Source organism: Panthera leo, chromosome B1 (assembly GCF_018350215.1).
Source record: "Panthera leo isolate Ple1 chromosome B1, P.leo_Ple1_pat1.1, whole genome shotgun sequence".
NCBI classification, from domain to species: domain Eukaryota; kingdom Metazoa; phylum Chordata; class Mammalia; order Carnivora; family Felidae; genus Panthera; species Panthera leo.
Window position 1 is genome coordinate 171,877,129 of NC_056682.1, and position 17,037 is coordinate 171,894,165.

Below are 17,037 nucleotides of genomic sequence, written 5' to 3' on the forward strand. Positions count from 1 at the left end.
AGAATCCCAAGTCTGCAAGGAGCCGGACTCAATCCCACAAACTGTGAGATCATGTCCTGAGCCAAAATCAAGAGTCGGATACTTAACTGAGCCACCCAGGTGCCCCAAGTTTGATCCCATTCTAAATCTCAACATTCTAACTTCCCTTGCTACATTTTATGTGCATTTTAAGATTTTTGACATGTTACCAAATTGCATTTATTAATAGGCTCTGTGCTTATACATACCATCCCAAAGCTGAGCTCCACTTTATTTTGTAATGAAGCTAAAATATAGTAAGGTACTATTTTAAAGGCACTTGTTATTACATTATTAATTATTGTTACTATTATGTGAACTGGGTGTCCCATTAAATTCTGTAAATATAACAGCTTAGAGAAATAGGAGCTATTACAGTGCTTAGCCCAAAGTAGAAATTTTGTCAGAACATTTTCCATTGGTGCATCAGGGTAGTAATTATATGCTTCTGGACAAGAATGTAACGGTAATGTGTAGACGTTGTGTTAGGTTGTTGGGGTGATGTGTGGTGTTTCCCCCACTCCAGATTTCTTTATGTTGCTTTTTCAGTGCATTCATTAATCTGCAGTGTGCTTTCTGATAAGCAGCTCAAAATTTTCCTCCAGCAGGTAAAGCTAAAACCTGTTCTTCTAGTTGAAAATAATCTTATTGAACTTCTTATGGAAAAACAAATATTTATTACATTTGTGGTATCTGTGATCCTAGAGCCCAACCCCACCTGTAAACCAAATATACTCTTACTTCTTTGAATGAAATTTCATTTCTTTAATCTAAACATAAAGACAAAACTCTAGAGCTTAAATATTAATTTAGTTATATTGGCCAGTTTTTCTTCCCTGGTTCTTTTAGTGTTTGGTGGAAATCCTTTCTGAAAGTCATGTTTTTAAATGGTTTGTGCAGTTGTTTCCTGTAGGTGTTAGAATTACTTTTCTTTGTATTCTAAATTTTCTGCAGTGAATTAATGCTGTTTTCATAAAATATATTTTAATCTAGAGTTCCTACTGTCCCCTACTCAGGTTCAGTAATTTGCTAGAATGGCTCACAGAACTCAGGAAAACAGTTTATTTACATTACCAGTGTATTATAAAGGGTACAACTCAAGAACAGCCAAATAGAAAGGGTGCACAGGGCAAGATATGTGGTGGAAGGGTGCAGAGTTTCCCTGTTTTCTCTGAGTGTGCCACTTTCCCAGCACCTCGATGTATTCACCAATCAGGAAGCTCTCTGAACCCCATTGTTTAGAGTTTTTATGGAGATTCTATTCTGTAGGCAGGAATGATTAAATCATTGGCCATTGGTGAGTAAGTTGATCTCCAGCCACTTTCCTGCCTGGAGGTTAGGTAGTGGAGCTGAAAGTTCCAGCTCTCTAATTATATGGTCAAACTCTGGCAACCAGACCCCATCCTGAAGCCTATAGAGGCCCCCAAAGTCACTTCATTAGCAGAAACTCAGGTTTGGTTGAAACGTTTATTATTAATTATAAAATGACATTTCTTTCCTATCTCTCAGGAAATCCAAGAGTTTTAGGATTTCTGTGCTAGGAACTGGAATGAAGACCAAATATATATTTCTTTTTTTCTTTTCCTTTTTTTTCCTTTTTTGTTTTGTTTTGCTTTTTTCTTTTTTGAGAGAGAGAGAGAGCGCGCACACATGTATGTGTGCACACATGCAGGTGAGGGGGAATGGCAGAGGGAGAGGGGGAGAGAGGATTTAAGCAGGCTCCACACCCAGCATGGAGCCCGACGCAGGGCTCAGTATCACAACCGTTAGATCACAGCCTGAGCAGAAATCAAGAGTCAGGACGCTTAGCCGACGATGCCACCCAGATGCCTCTATATTTCTTATTATATCACAATACTCATTGTGCTTGCCATGGTTTGTTGCATGAATTTGAGGTGATTTAATTGAATCTGAGCTCATTACTTTGTGTGGGAGCAGAATTTAGCTGCAGTGTATTAGCAGATTCAGTTGGTACATGATTTTTTTTTTTTTTCAAAATGACAAAAGGATCAATTTATTAAGAGGACAATTACAACAGTAAGTATGGATCACCGAATAGTGCATGATTCTTTATATTGAGCTAAACTCCCACTTCATTGTGGTGTCCACCCATAGTTTTGCTCTCTAGAGCAGTAGGGAGCAAGTCTGCTCACTCTTCTGAAAGACTGCCTTTCAGATAAAATGTTGTGTGGAAACCAGCTCTATCACTAACTTAATTCTGGAGTAAATCAACTTGAAAACAGGTAGCTATACTGTGAGGATAATGTAATTACTCCATACAGCCCCAAAATTGCAGAGTTAAAGCCTCCTGGTGCTAATGCACCACTTTCACTGTTCTATTTCTGCTTTTCCACTGGAAGCCTATGTAAGTTTGTAGAAATAATCCCTTGGGATCTACCAGCTCTTAGAGCATCCCTCTCTACTCCTTCATCTTCCTGGTGTCCAGGTAAGTTAATAGCTTCACTGTGAATATTCCATTTGACAAGCTATTTGTAATACATTTGCTTATAACTAAAGACTTAAACGTTAAGCAAAGCAGAATGCTGTATTTTGATGCACAGAGTCCTTTTACATTTTTTGATTTGACATCTTGCCAGACGATACAGCAAAAAGTATTTACTCTCTTAAGGCAAATCATTTCCAGGCAGTGAGGGAACAGATTTTATATCTCCCATGTGATTGTACCCCTTAATATGTGTATGTGTCAAAAAGTTATCACAGTAAAAACCCCGGGGACCAGTGCCTGTTCACCTCTCTATACTGACTTTAAAATCTCTGTTCCTTGGGGTGCCTGGCTGGCTCAGTTGGAAGAGCATACAACTCTTGATCCTGAGGTAGTGAGTTCAAGCCCCATGTTGGGTATAGAGGTTACTTAAATAAAAATAAAACTTAAAATTAGGCGCACCTGGCTGGCTCAGTCAGTAGAGCTTGCAACTGTTAATCTCAAGGCTGTGAGTTCAAGCCTCACATTGGGCATGGAGCGAACTTAAAAAAATAAAATAAAAATAAATTTAAAAAAATAGCTGCCCGTTATATTTGTTTGTATCAGATACATGTAGTATGAGGGAGTTTGAGTAGCATACCTGTTTGGAGACTTTATGAAAAAGCGAATCTTGTCATAAGGGACTACAAATAATCACAGAATGCCATCGGTGATTCTATTCATGTCTGTTTCTGAATATTTCAAGAAGTCCAACTCAGTTCAGATACTACCCAGGCTCTCCAATCCTGAACTTTTTTTGTTTAATTCAATGTATTTTTTTATATATAGTTCACAAATCAAGGACTTAATTAATGAACACTGAAAAGTTATCTTCCTCCTTACATTTTCTCATCTACTCAGGTGCTGTCTCAGGTATTATTAGCTTTTTATGTACCTTTCCAGAATTTATTCATGTACAAGCAAACTGTATATTATTTACTTCCTTTCTTGGTACACAGTTTTTCACCTTTTTTTTTTCAGTCAAAAAAAAAAATAGCATATCTCATGGAAACTTCCCTAAACATTTTTTTACAGCTTCATGGTATTACATTGTGCAGATGTTCCCCTAATTTACTAATCAGACACTCTTGGCAGGCATTTAGGTTTGTTTCTATTTTTTTCTACGTTTTTTAAAAAAAATAATCTTGCACAGTATACCTATGTGAAAATACATTCTAGAACCATCTTAATTTTATGGGGCTAATATAAATAGAAAAACACTGACTATGGTCAAGAGGTTCAACTTTTTTTTTTTAAGTCTATTTATTTATTTTGAGAGAGAGAGGCAGAGAGAGAGAGGGAATGAATCCCAAGCAGGCTCTGGCTCAATCTCAAGAACCATGAAATCATAACATGAGCCGAAATCAGGAGTTGGATGCTTAACCAACTGAGCTACCCAGGCACCCCAAGAGGTTCAACTTTAATTGATTTAGCTATTATTCTTTATTCTGAGAGGGGCCTTGAGTTATTGGAGAATAAGAGAAATGAACTTATCAAACTTTGAAGGTTAGGAAAATGATATCCGTTTAACCTTTTTTTTTTTTTTTTTTTAGCCTTTTAAGTAGAGAAATTTTACTGCACATTACTACCCTTCAGAGACTTTAGAGGCATCTTTAACTTCTTTTCTTCCCCCTTCTACTGTCAGTCCAGTCAGTCACCACGTGTTTTGCTTCTCCCATCCTACTACTATTTGTATTTGACCCTTTTCCATTCCCACTTCAGCATCTTATCCAGCCTAGTTATTCACACCAGGATATATCTGCACTCAGACTTTTCTGTGTGCATAATACTGGTTATGAATACCTCCTGGGATATTCAATACTGGTATTAAATACCTTCTGTGTACCAGTCACTGTACTAACTGCTCCTTATGTACTGATCATTTCAATCCTCACAACTACTCTCTGGGATGATAGTAATATTTCCATTTCACAGGTGAAGAAATTGAGGCACAGAGATTATATAGCTAAGAAGTAATGGAGTCAAACAGCTATAAAACGGTCTCAGTTCTTGAAAAGTTAATGTCCTAATTAGAACAAATAGGAAGCCATTCCTTCAAACTAGGAATGCTACACTAGTCCAGAGAAGAAAGGAAGGAGAGGACTGAGAAAATGGAGATTTTTAAAAAAATGTTTATTCATTTTTGGGACGCCTTGGTGGCTTAGTTGGTTAAATGTTCGACTTCGGCTCAGGTCATGATCTCACAGTTCATGGGGTCAAGCACCACATCAGGCTCTGTGCTGACAGCTCAGAGCTTGGAGCCTGCTTGGATTCTGTGTCTCCCTCTCTCTCTACCGCTCCCCTGCTCATGCTCTCTCTCTCTCAAAAGTGAGAACAAAATGTTTATTCACTTTTGAGAGAGTGCAAGCAGAGGTGGGGCAAAGAGAGAGGGGGACAGAGGATCCAAAGCAGGCTTTGCACTGACAGTAGCGAGCCAGATGTGGGTCTTGAACCCATAAACCGTGAGATCATGACCTGAGCTGAAGTTGGACGCTCAGCTGAGTGAGCCACCCAGGTGCCCCAAAAATGGAGATTTTTATAGAAGAGAGTGATGTAGGTGAATAAATGGTGGTTATTTGGGGGTTTTTTTGTTTTGTTTTTTTAACGTTTATGTATTTTTGAGACAGAGAGAGATAGAGCATGAATGGGGGGGGTGGTCAGAGAGAGAGGGAGACACAGAATCCGAAACAGGCTCCAGGCTCCGAGCGGGTCAGCACAGAGCCCGACGCGGGGCTCGAACTCACGGACAGCGAGATCATGACCTGAGCCGAAGTCGGCCGTCCAACCGACTGAGCCACCCAGGCGCCCCAATGGTGGTTATTTGTAAGCACATACTAGACAGGGAAAAAATCATGAGTACCCCAGGACTGAGTTTGTAAAATTGGCAAATTCTTTCAGCCAAACTAGCATTGAACTGTTGCATCATATTCATTTGGGAAGTTTTTAAAATATTGTTGGTTCCTGACCCCATCCCTGAGCTGCTCCTGAATTAGATGGTGTGAGGTAGAGCCGTAGAATCTGTGGTATTGCTGTCATCACAGGCTATTCTTAAGCATAGACAGACCAGACTACCACTGGCTAAAGAAGGAAGAAGATACTATGGTTGACTAGAGCAAGAGGATGCTTTATGTGAGAAATATTTAGAGTTAATATGATGAGTAGGGCCAAATCCTATGAGGAAAGGCCAGGCTGAAGAGTTCAGAGTTGAAGCAGTAGTCAGTAAGTCACTGGGTTGGTCAGCAGATCTGTTACGAGCAGTGTTCTAAGCAGACTTTTCTGGCAGCAATATGCAGAAAAGAAAGACAGGAATAAGAACCAAGCTAGGAGACAGTTACAGGAAACTGAGAACCATAACATGACTGTGAGAGTAGGCATTTTCATGTCTACAAAGACATGAATTAGTAAATTAGTGATCCAAGGTTCAACCCCGTGAAGAATATTTTATGTGCAAAGAGTATCAAAAAATAAGAGACCTGGGGTGCCTGGCTGGCTTAGTTGTTGGAGCATTCAATTCTTGATCTCAGGGTTGTGAGTTCGAGCCTCACGCTGGATATAGAGATTACTTATAAAATGAAAGGAAGAGGGGCGCCTGGGTGGCTCAGTTGGTTTAGCGGCCGACTTCGGCTAGGGTCATGATCTCACGGTCCGTGAGTTCGAGCCCCGCGTCGGGCTCTGTGCTGACAGCTCAGAGCCTGGAGCCTGTTTCAGACTCTATGTCTCCCTCTCTCTGACCCTCCCCTGTTTATGCTCTGTCTCTCTCTGTCTCAAAAATAAACGTTAAAAAAATTTTTTTTAAATAAAGTAAAATGAAAGGGAGAGACCCACTTTCAAATTGAGTAATACATAAGAATTGACATTGGGGTTTCACTCCTGGTCTATACCATTAATCTGGCATTTTATTTCTGAGACAGGGGCACCATAAGAAGTGATAACGTGTAGAAGTCACAGTACCTTTCTTTAACTTTAAATAACCCAATTTTACCTAACCTCTACTTACAAGCTTATTCATCAAAAATCCTTTTTAAATCTGTTTTCTAATTTTACTACTCACAGGACTAATAATTTTCAGGTTCTGTCTCACTCTGTGGTATTGTCAGAGATTCTGACATGGCAAAGAGGTTGGTTAAGAGTACAGCCTCTGGAATGACACCAGCTGTATTAAAATCCCAGCTTTGCCACATACGAACTGTATGACATTAGGATTTAACCCCCCTTTTCCCCAGTTTCTTCATCAATAAAATGAAAATATGGTAGTACTTACCATAAAATAAGATTGTTAAAAGGATTAACAGAGATGCCTGGTTCAAAGTAACGATTCAAATTTTAGCTATTATTTAGCAATAAAAATAATAGTGTTTGCTTTTTTTTAATGTTTATTTTAAGAGAGAGAGGCAGAGAGAAAGGGAGAATCCCAAGCAGACTCCATACTGTCAGCACAGATCCTGATGCAGGGCTTGAATTCATGAACTGTGAGATCATGACCTGAACTGAAACCAAGAATCAGACACTTAACTGACTGAGTACCCAAGCGTCCCAATAGTATTTGCTTTAAAAACAACAACAACAACAACAACAACAACAACAACAACAACAACAACAACAAAACCCTCTCATATGGTGCCTGGGTGGCTTCAGTCCCTTAACACACTCTGAGTTTTGATTTCGGCTTGTTATGATATCATGGTTCATGAGATAGAGCCCCATGTAGGGCTCTGTGCTGACAGTGCGGAGCCTGCTTGGTATTCTTTCTCCCTCTCTCTCTGTCCCTTCCTTGCTTACACTCTCATTCTCTATCTCTTAAAATAGGGGCTCCTGGGTGGCTCAGTTGATTAAGTGTCTAATTCATTTTCAGGTCAGGCCATGATCTCATGGTTTGTGAATTCAAGCCCTACATCAGGCTCTGTGCTGACAGTGTGGATCCTCTCCCCCTCTCTCTGCCCCTTCTTCGCTCTCTCTCTCTCTCTCTTTCTCTCTCTCTCTCAAATAAATAAATAAATAACTTAAAAAAAAGAAATCTATCTTCTGTAATTTTCATTTATGACAACTGAGTTCTCTAATATACGCCAATTATAAGTCTGTTTTATTTAGCAGAAATTTGTTAGGCTCATACCATGGGCCAGCACTGTGTTAGGTACTTGTAATAATGAATTAAATAAGATATGGCTGCCTGAGGAGCTGGGAGAAACTATTACTGACACACACAGCCCTGACTTCTTTTTCCTGATAAATGGATAGATTTTAGAATATCTGTATCTGAATCCAACTTCTTTTTGTTAAAAAAGAAGGCCAAATTACTATCTCTTTGAGAATATCATTCAAGGGATCTTTAATTTATATATTATACAATTCACATGGTTCCTTTTCCTTAAGCTCTGTTATTTTTTCATGCTGCTTTTGTAATTAAAATTCAGAATTTTCCTGTCCTGAGGTAGAGTGTCTTTACTGTACATCAGGTGGTTTTAACCTGGGTTTTGTAGATCTCAGTATATCTGGGGATGGGTGGCTTTGTGGGTTCATGAACCTTCCCAAATGATATGCAAAATTGAGTGTGTATACATGGATTCTTACAGTGGAAAGAGTCCTTAATTTTTCTAAAATTCTCAAAGGATTCTGTCACACCAAAATATTAAGAACCACTATATATTAAAATCCTCATTTAATAGGTTTTGTCTTATGACTATTTTGTACCATTTACCATTTAGATTTTCTCACAAGAAAGGAAAATTCAAGATGTAATATTTCATAATTGTATTTCTTAAAATGTGTATACAATTTTTCGTTGTATATTTTCAAATGTGTAATACAATTTTTGAAAATGCCACTTGAACATTAGAATTTATTCTTAAATTATCTAACAATATTATAACCATGCTACATTTTTTGTTGCAAATATATTTTTTGTTTGTCTTTAGTGCCAGGACCTTCTGGTGATAATGGCATCAGTATTACCATGATCTTGATGGCCTGGATGGTTATTGCAGTGATTTTGTTTCTACTGAGACCTCCTAATCTAAGAGGATCCAATCTTACTGGAAAGCCAACCAGTCCTCATAATGTAAGTGTTGTGGATTAAAAATTCATTTGGGTAGGGGTGGGTGTGGCCTGGGAATGGGAGGAGTTTGTTTTGACTGAAATATCTGAATTAGCAAAAGGAAGATTTAACTCATGGAATAAGTTCTTCCTATGTAGTTCTTGTAAATCTTGCAACCCCAAAAGGCTTAATCTTCATGGAGTTACATATAGAGAGAAACACAGACCAGTAGCCCAAAAAGAATTGTAGAATGAATTCCAATCTTTACTCACATCCCAGTCTTTCTCAACATAGAAAATGATCCAGTTCATAATAATCCACAGCAGTACTTCTCAAATCTTTCACTCCCCAGTTCCTCACAGTTGATCCCTTGCTTCTCATGGTTCCCGCTCTTTAAATTCTCTTACTAGCTATAGTTCATATTTTTCCCTCTACTTCACTTTTTCCCCTTCTGTCCTAGCTATTAAATTCAGTAGAGACCCTGAGCCTATCTGGCTAAATCCTGTTTTCCCATCCAGTTTCTCTTAAAAACTCATCCAGTTCTGCATCATAATAGATCAAACGCTGGCAAAGGAGAGATAGGATCATTCATGTTGATAAATCTTGATAGTCATGATTACTACCATTTATAGAACCTAGGTAAAAAATAGGATAAATAAAGTGACCCAACAGGGAGTGTTTTGTGCTATCTTGAATAGAAGAAACTCCATTGAAGGATTCCTTTTAATTGTTTTGAGAACCAGCATTTATATTTTTTCTTTTCTATTTGACTTGTATGTTATCTCTTGAAAAATATTTCCATGATGAATTCATTGTTGAACACCAAATTATCCCACTAATTCCCTTCTCCAGCCTTCACCATATGGAATTGCTAAAATTATTTCTTCTTTTCCACAATCTGTGTTGTTATTATTAGAAGTTTAGTTAAACTAATTTCTTACATAGGAGAAAGCAAATGATAATTGATCAGTGCTTTTTTTTTTTTTTAATAGAACATTTAGTTATGTAGCCATGCTGATTTTAAGAAAGAAAGCATCATTAGCACGATATAAAGGGCCTTAAATTTATTTTTTGTTTTTCATGGAGAGGAAGATATCCATAAAACAGCTTGTATGTTGTCTTGATAAGGTGCTTTCTCTTCAGCCTTTTTTCTTACTTTCTATGCATAGTTTTACTACTTTCATAGCAAAGACCAACTTCCTCAACTTTTGGAGCTAAAGAAGTTCAACTTAATAAGCTGGTTTAGAAGCCATCAAAACTGACAGAAATTTAAGATAATAGTCCCAAATCTTATTTCATTGTAGGCCAGCAGTTCTAGAAGAGTAGGCCCACTGCCCTAAGAATAAGCAAGAAAACATATTGACTAATTTTAGGCTATAGTTCATGTTTTGACCTATTTGAAAAATTGACCACCCTCAACTGGAGCCTCCTATAGCAGGTCACAGTAAATAAATGGAATCTTCTTGAAGGTTTCTAAAGCTTTGATCTTTCCTTTACAGTTCAAATACTTTCTCCTGCAAGTAACAAAAATCAGCTTGGCCTGGTTTAAACAAGTGGCTTTATTGGTTTACACATTAGAAAATCCAGAAAGGTTGTAGGATCAGTGTTTTAGATTGTTTAACAGTATCATTGAAGCCCTACTTTCTTTCCTCAGACCATCAGCTTCATTCCGAAGTGAGCTCCCTTTGTGGTCATAGGATGCCTGCCAACAGCATCTGGAGTCACATGCTTCCTCACTGACATTCTGTAGTGAGAAAAATCTCTAGCTTCTCTTTGGTTGTACTGAGCTCAGTCATCTTAGCAAGAGGGATGATGCTACCTTTATTGGTTTAAATATCACTTCTGGAGCTGTCAGGGAGAGCAGTTTCCTCCATATCATACTACTGTTACACAATTTTCCTTTCTTCTGTGCTACAGAGAGGAATGAAACAAACGTTGGTGAATTACAGTGTTAATCTAGTGTTCCCTTGTGCAGAAACATATAAAAAGTTAAATAAGTATATGATTAGGGATTGGAGGGTGGTGGGCATGCTGCTCAACACTTACTATATGTGTTAGATTAGTTGCACCAGGATTTAAGAAGTAAGTTCCATAATTTCTGTCTTTCTAATGCCAGGGACAAGATCCACCAGCCCCTCCTGTGGACTAACTTTGTGATATGGGAAGTGAAAATAGTTAACACCTTGCACGACCAAATGAACGAAGATGACCAGAGTACTCTTAACCCCGTTAGAACTGTTTTTCCTTTTGCATCTGCAATATGGGATGGTATTGTTTTCATGAGCCTCTAGAAATTTCACTTGCAAGCTTATTTTTGCTTCCTGTGTTATCACCATTCCTTTTTACAGCATATTTGAGTAAATGATTATATTAAAAAAAGTTACATGGGCTTTTTTGGTTATCCTACACTTAAACATTCCACTCATTCTGTTTGTAACTGTGATCATAATTTTTGTGATGATTTCTGGCCTGATTGAAGGAAATTTGAGATCTCTGCATTTAAATATTTTAAACAGTTTTGATAGGTTTTAAAATTGCTTTTTTTTTTTCATTAGGTATTTATAAAGTTACTTGGGGTTGTCTGAGATTGTATGAAAAAAAATTAGAACCACACTGTATTTACATTTACCTTGATTTGCGGGTGGCAGTTATCTCTAGTTCTTGGGACTGTAGCAGCCTTTGGAATATTTTACAATTCTGTGTCATCCACTACAACTGGCTTATATGGCTAGAAAAGGTAGGGAGAAGAAATGAAATAGTTGTTTACTAAGTTTTTTATTCCCGTAAAAATGTCTAATATTAGGAGAACTTTAAACATGATTTAAATATGGTGGATGATTTACAGTCCATTATAGCCTTACAAGGTTTGTGAAAGGAGGAAAAAAGTTAATTCTTTCTGCCTTTGCCAAGTATATTCTATACAGTAATAATTTAAGCTATAATTTATTTGTTAAATGGGTGCCTCTCAGGAACCTTGTTTTCTGTTCTAACACTTCCCTGTTAAATGGAACTATCTTAAAGCTGTATTGGGGACCTATTTGGTTACTGATATTTGAATGCTCTTTACTTATTTAGTCTATTTTTTCTGTGAGGAAAAAATTGAATCTTTTATTATCCTTCTTACTTTAAAATATATTTGATGAATTCTTAGTTTACTCCAAGGGAGAAGGAGGAAAATGAAAAAGCAATCAAGGATCTTTTTCTCACCCCTTATCTCATTCTTGTTTAGTAATAAGATGGATTGGGTGAGGAGGAGCATTAATATAAGTAAAATTTTGAAATGTATGAAAAGTAAAAGGTTGCATTGTTTTGCTCAGTTTGAAAGAAAATACAAATGGCATAAAAACGAAGTCTGCATGACCTATGTGGTTATGGAATTTTTTCTTAGCAAGTGATTATAGATGGTTTATGGGGGCTAGAAGATATTTTGCTATCAATGTAAGGATTTTTCCCCCAGATGAGTCTAGCTTTTCACTGTATTGATCTGAGAAATTACTTGTATGAATTAATAAACTTCTCTATATCATTGTACTGTTTAATAGAGTCTCTGATACAATTGTGTGATGCTCATAGGGTATTTCCCCCCCCTTTATTATGATTACATTTTAGGCCATAAACATTTTAAGGGCTTCATTCATTATATAATCCAATGTTGACTGCTTGCATTCCTTTTGTGCATCTTGGCTTTGTGCTTAATTTCTTGACATAATATAACCTACTCAATTACTTTATGCTAATTGAAGGGTATCATAACACAGGTAAGTCAAATCTTGGATAATTGAGCACCAGAGGTTTAAAGTTCTTCCTCTTGCTGGGCCTGGAAACCTTCCCAGCTTTATAGCTGTTAGAGTATTTAATGCAGAAAGGGCAGGAATGGCATAGGATGGAGCTAAATCTCTGTAAGCATTCCTTTTTCTGCCCTTGCCCCCTAGACTTTGAAGGCTTACACATATATCCTAACAGTCTTTTCTCTAAGCTGCTAGAAAGCCAATCTTTGGCAGAGATACTGATGTATTTACTGAATCTGTGGCTCACAAATAATTGAGAATTGGCTTTGGTTGAAGCCAACTGGCCTAGACCTGGGAACAGAATGTCTAGTGTTAGCTAGAGACCTGCAAATCTAGATTCTTATTCCTGGTTCTTCATTTCTGTTATGTACACTTAATTGATAGTACATCTAGAATATTAACCTTTTCTATATGGACCATCTATTTAATTAGCAACAAAGCTCCTAGAGAAGTAGTTTTGGTTTTTTTGCTTATAAAATTTCTCCATATTCCTGAGAAAGACCATGTACTACTGCATATAAAGTATTCCTGTTAACCTAACTAGTAATTTATATTATTCTATTTAATTCTTAAACTTCTACATGTGGCCTTCTTATTGAGCACACTCTTAGTCATTACTTGGCTTGTAAACATTCACCTGAACTGTGGCTACAATCATTTTTAAATAATCTGGAAAAAAGAAAGCTAAAGCTTCACATTTTAATTTTTGGCTCTTAAATATTCCACAACTAACATTAAGTTAATTTTATTTAAGAGTGATTTGATGTACCTTATGCAAAGTAATGTTTTCTTTCCATATGGAAAAAGTTAACATTGGAACTGTGTATAGTAAAAGATTTTATCATGTATCTATCCAAGCACTATCCCATAGCCAGCAAGTCATATTTTAAACTTGCAGAGATTTTCCAAAGTAACTGTTAGGTTCAGCTATTCCATGGTTACTTTTAGTGTCATTGTGTGGTATGTGATGTGGTAGTATTTATAGAATTACTGAATTTTTATATTTTCAAAGAAACCTTGGAAATTTATCACTCTGAATTAAAGTCTGTCACTCTAAATAAACATGTGCTAAAATTGGACCAGCGCATCAGCTTACGACACAAAATAGCAACTTGAAGGAGAAATGAAGCGTTTACACATAATGGATTAAATTTTTGTTGTTGCAATAGTAGGTTTAGTCTTAACATAATATTTCTAAATGAAAAAATCATATGTATTTGTTACCATGTCTGATGATTGCTTTGTTAAAAGCAAAAGTGGTCATGTGATGTACTAAATATTAATTGCTGTTTTTAAATGTTTAAATCATGCCAAACAAATCATGTCTGTGCCATCCAGGGTTTATTGTAATCTTTTACTGAGTACTTGGACTGGGATAAAGGGCTTGTACTATGCACTTTTTATTAATGAATAAATAGAAAACGTTAGTAACGCATTGTTTTCTGTTTGGCTTTTGTGGGAATTGAAGCAAACATCTTTTGCTTAGTAAAATGTTAACATTCTTTATTAAACAATTTCTTTGTAAGACTACTCCTAACTAAAGACATTCCATAGAGAAATGGAATTTTCAAGGAAAACATTTCTATAATAGCAGTAGGGCCAGTATTCAGAAGTAGGGATTCTGAGAAATCTTTAGGAAATTAGATTACAATTACATTTCTTTAGTTACTGTTTTTCAAATTTCTTCTAGGATACAGGGTTGATAGACATTTGCTTTGAGGGAATAATATCCAATAGTATTAATTATTTGAGCAGACAGATGTTACTTAAAAGGAGCTAGACATGTAACTGTACTGAACACATGCCAAAGTAAGAATTTGCTTTTGTCCCGTGACCTGGAATGCATCCAGATAACTAGGATTGTTAATCCCCATATACATGTTAAAATTTTTTTAGACAATTTTGCAATTTTTTAAGCAATTTTACAATTGCTCTGGGCATGGTTATGGGATCAGTGTCTTTGTGATATTTAAGTGTTCTTTAAAACAGCAAAATTTGTGAAATACATAATTTCCTGAAGGCAGTTAATGATTTCAATCTCAAGTTTGTCATACATATGTCAGTAGATCTCTGAACCCCTGTAATGATAAGTTTTCATTAAATGGTTCTGCAGTATTAGTTTTCCTCTTAGAAAGTGGAATTCTAATAAGTTTTTTCTTCCTGCCATTTCATCTGATAGTTTTCTCAGCTCCAAATCTCAGTTTATAGAGTTGGTTTTTCTCCCCACCAAAAAGTTCCATAAACACCAACTGTGATTATCTATCATGCTCAGATTTTTAAAAATTGGAGTTATCAAGGTGATCTTTTCCCATGGGAAACTTAACTTTGCATATCTTTTCTCAAACAAATGGACTATGTTGGTTCAGTAAACATTTCAACAAGCATTTATATTTGTTAATTGCTAAACTGTTTCTGCTTTAAAATGGGTGTTATTCAAAATTAGATTACGGAAACCATTTTAAATCATCAGATGCCAAATTAATACGTCTATTGAAAGGGAGGTGGAAGATGTCTGGGAAGCAGGGAATATGTACGGGTAAAGAATAATATGTGTAATTTTAAGAATAAGGCAACTTTCATATCAAAAAAGAATATTCCCTTATACAAAACTCTTCTTGTTTCTAGGAAATTTGGGAATGAGAAAAAAATATTTACAATCCCTGCAATACCAGAGGTCTTACCTCTTAAAAATCTGGTTCCTATATTCTCATAACTCAGACACACAGATTATGTCTTGATGATTAATGAATTTGAATTGCATTGTTTGTGAAGAACTGAGCAAAATTAAAGAGCACAAATACTACATAGCAAGTTCAGCATTATAGAATAAGTCTCCTATGTTGTTTTTAAATGAATCTGTTATATAGTTACTCATTAATTCAGTGCTAAAGGAAGAGGCACTGTACATTCAAAAGGCATTACAGACCCTGGCCTGAATGCAGCTCTCCCTGACAACTAAGTAGTATAGAAACATTAAACTTTGGAAGTCTGGATGTTTTAAAGGTGATTCCTTAACAATTAATACAGCAAGTAAAATTTTGTGGTTATAACATATAGAACAAATACAAATCTGACACCAGAGCCTACACTACCAACACATGGATTAAGATTTACGTCCTTGTGGGTGTCAGTTAAGTGTCCAATTCTTGATTTTGGCTCAGGTCATGATCTCATGGTTCATGGGTTCAAGCCCCATGTCTGGCTCTGCACTGACAGTGCAGAGTCAGCTTGGGATTCTCTCTGTCCCTTCCTCTCCCTCTCCTTCTCTCTCTGAAATAAATATTAAAAAAGGATTTATATCCTTGCAAATTTGCTTAGCCTTCAATTTTAATCTAACAACCTTTTCTTTAAAATTACATTTTACTCTATTTTGTTTTACATTATACCTCTGTCAACATCCTATTTCCCAGAGAGTTTCACCAGCAACAGCCTACTGAAAGCTGATGTTCTCAGGCTTCAAGCATGATTCTGTTAGCCAAAGTTCAATGAGAAAATACAAGGCTTAAGGAAGTATTGGACTAAATAAAGTATAATTGAAAATTATATTTTCTCCATTGAAGGGGTAGTAATTTTCTCTCTGCAACATCAAAGGTATTCTTTTCATTGTGTTGCAATATTTAAGAAATCAGAGTCAAATAGGTATAAACTAGCAACAGTTAAGGTTGAATAATTGTAGTAATATCCTTGTAATAAAAATAATCATAATAATCTTGTAATAAATTCTGATGCTAATCTATGAAAGTATCAAAGATATTAAAAGGGTGTTTTTGTTGAAGAAAGCTGTTTTTTATCATTCTGTAATTTTTGTCCAATTCTCAAACTTCTATTTTAATTGTAGTGATTGTCTCATGCAATAAAAATATTTAGTATTGCCAATAGTGTTTTAGCCTTGGGAAAAAAGTACTCAAGTAGCTTTGTGTGAGCTTGGCTTAATGCTAAGGTAAACAATTCATTCAGATTTTTAGTTTTTCTCACAATTAAAAGATAGCATATAGCTTATAGTAGTGATTCCCAAACTTTCTGGCTTGGGAGCCCCAAAGAACTTTTGTTTATATTATGCATTATATCTATCAATATATATACTGTGTCCAAAATTATAATAGAACATTTAAAAGTATTAAGTATTTTAAAATAATAAACCCAATACATATTAATAAAAAAAATTTTATGAAAAAATAACCATTTTCCAAAATGAAAATTTAGTGAGAAGAGTGGCACTGTTTTACATTTTTGCAAAACTCTTTGATAGCTAGCTTAGAAGAGAGCTGGCTTTTTATTTCTACTTCTACATTCAATATGTTACATGTTCCCTTCTCATGAAACTGTGTGAATGTTAGTTTTTGATAACTAAATGACTACTGGTATTTTGAGCAGCCTATATACCTTGACTAAGGAAAACAAGTTATGTGAACCTTGGGGAGCCCACTTAATTCGGAGCACCACTTTCCTCATTTACTTATCAAATATGATACCTACCACTTTACAGACAACTGAAGTGAAGAGCAAATGAAATGTGTGTAAAAATGCTTTGTAAAGTCCTAAATAAATGTTACATAAAGGCTCTCATCATCCCAACATACATACATACACACATGTACACACACACATATACACATTCACACTCTCCCTTTTCAAAACCTAAGTTGTAAGGAAACTGGAAATTTGGGGCATTAACACTGAATTTCCATTGGAAAGAATTCACTCAACTAAGAATGGAC

General features: G+C 36.1%; 1 protein-coding gene and 1 long non-coding RNA gene across 5 annotated transcripts in view; one reads left to right on the forward strand and one right to left on the reverse strand.

Annotated features, from left to right (window-relative positions):
• SMIM14 (small integral membrane protein 14) overlaps positions 1-12,569 on the forward strand; it is a 78,437-nt gene extending 65,868 nt beyond the window's left edge. For all 4 annotated transcript variants that reach the window (XM_042936579.1, XM_042936581.1, XM_042936577.1 and 1 more), the window contains 2 exons: positions 8,413-8,555; positions 10,648-12,569. In XM_042936579.1, the coding sequence (XP_042792513.1) occupies positions 8,413-8,555; positions 10,648-10,680 (176 nt within the window). In that variant the 3' untranslated portion in view covers positions 10,681-12,569. The remainder of the gene's footprint in view (positions 1-8,412; positions 8,556-10,647) is intronic.
• On the reverse strand, positions 10,072-11,249 carry LOC122218306. The gene is made up of 2 exons (XR_006201982.1): positions 11,161-11,249; positions 10,072-10,442 (listed from the first exon to the last, which is right to left on the reverse strand). It is a non-coding gene; the product is annotated as an uncharacterized LOC122218306 (long non-coding RNA).
• Positions 12,570-17,037: the final 4,468 nt, after the last annotated feature.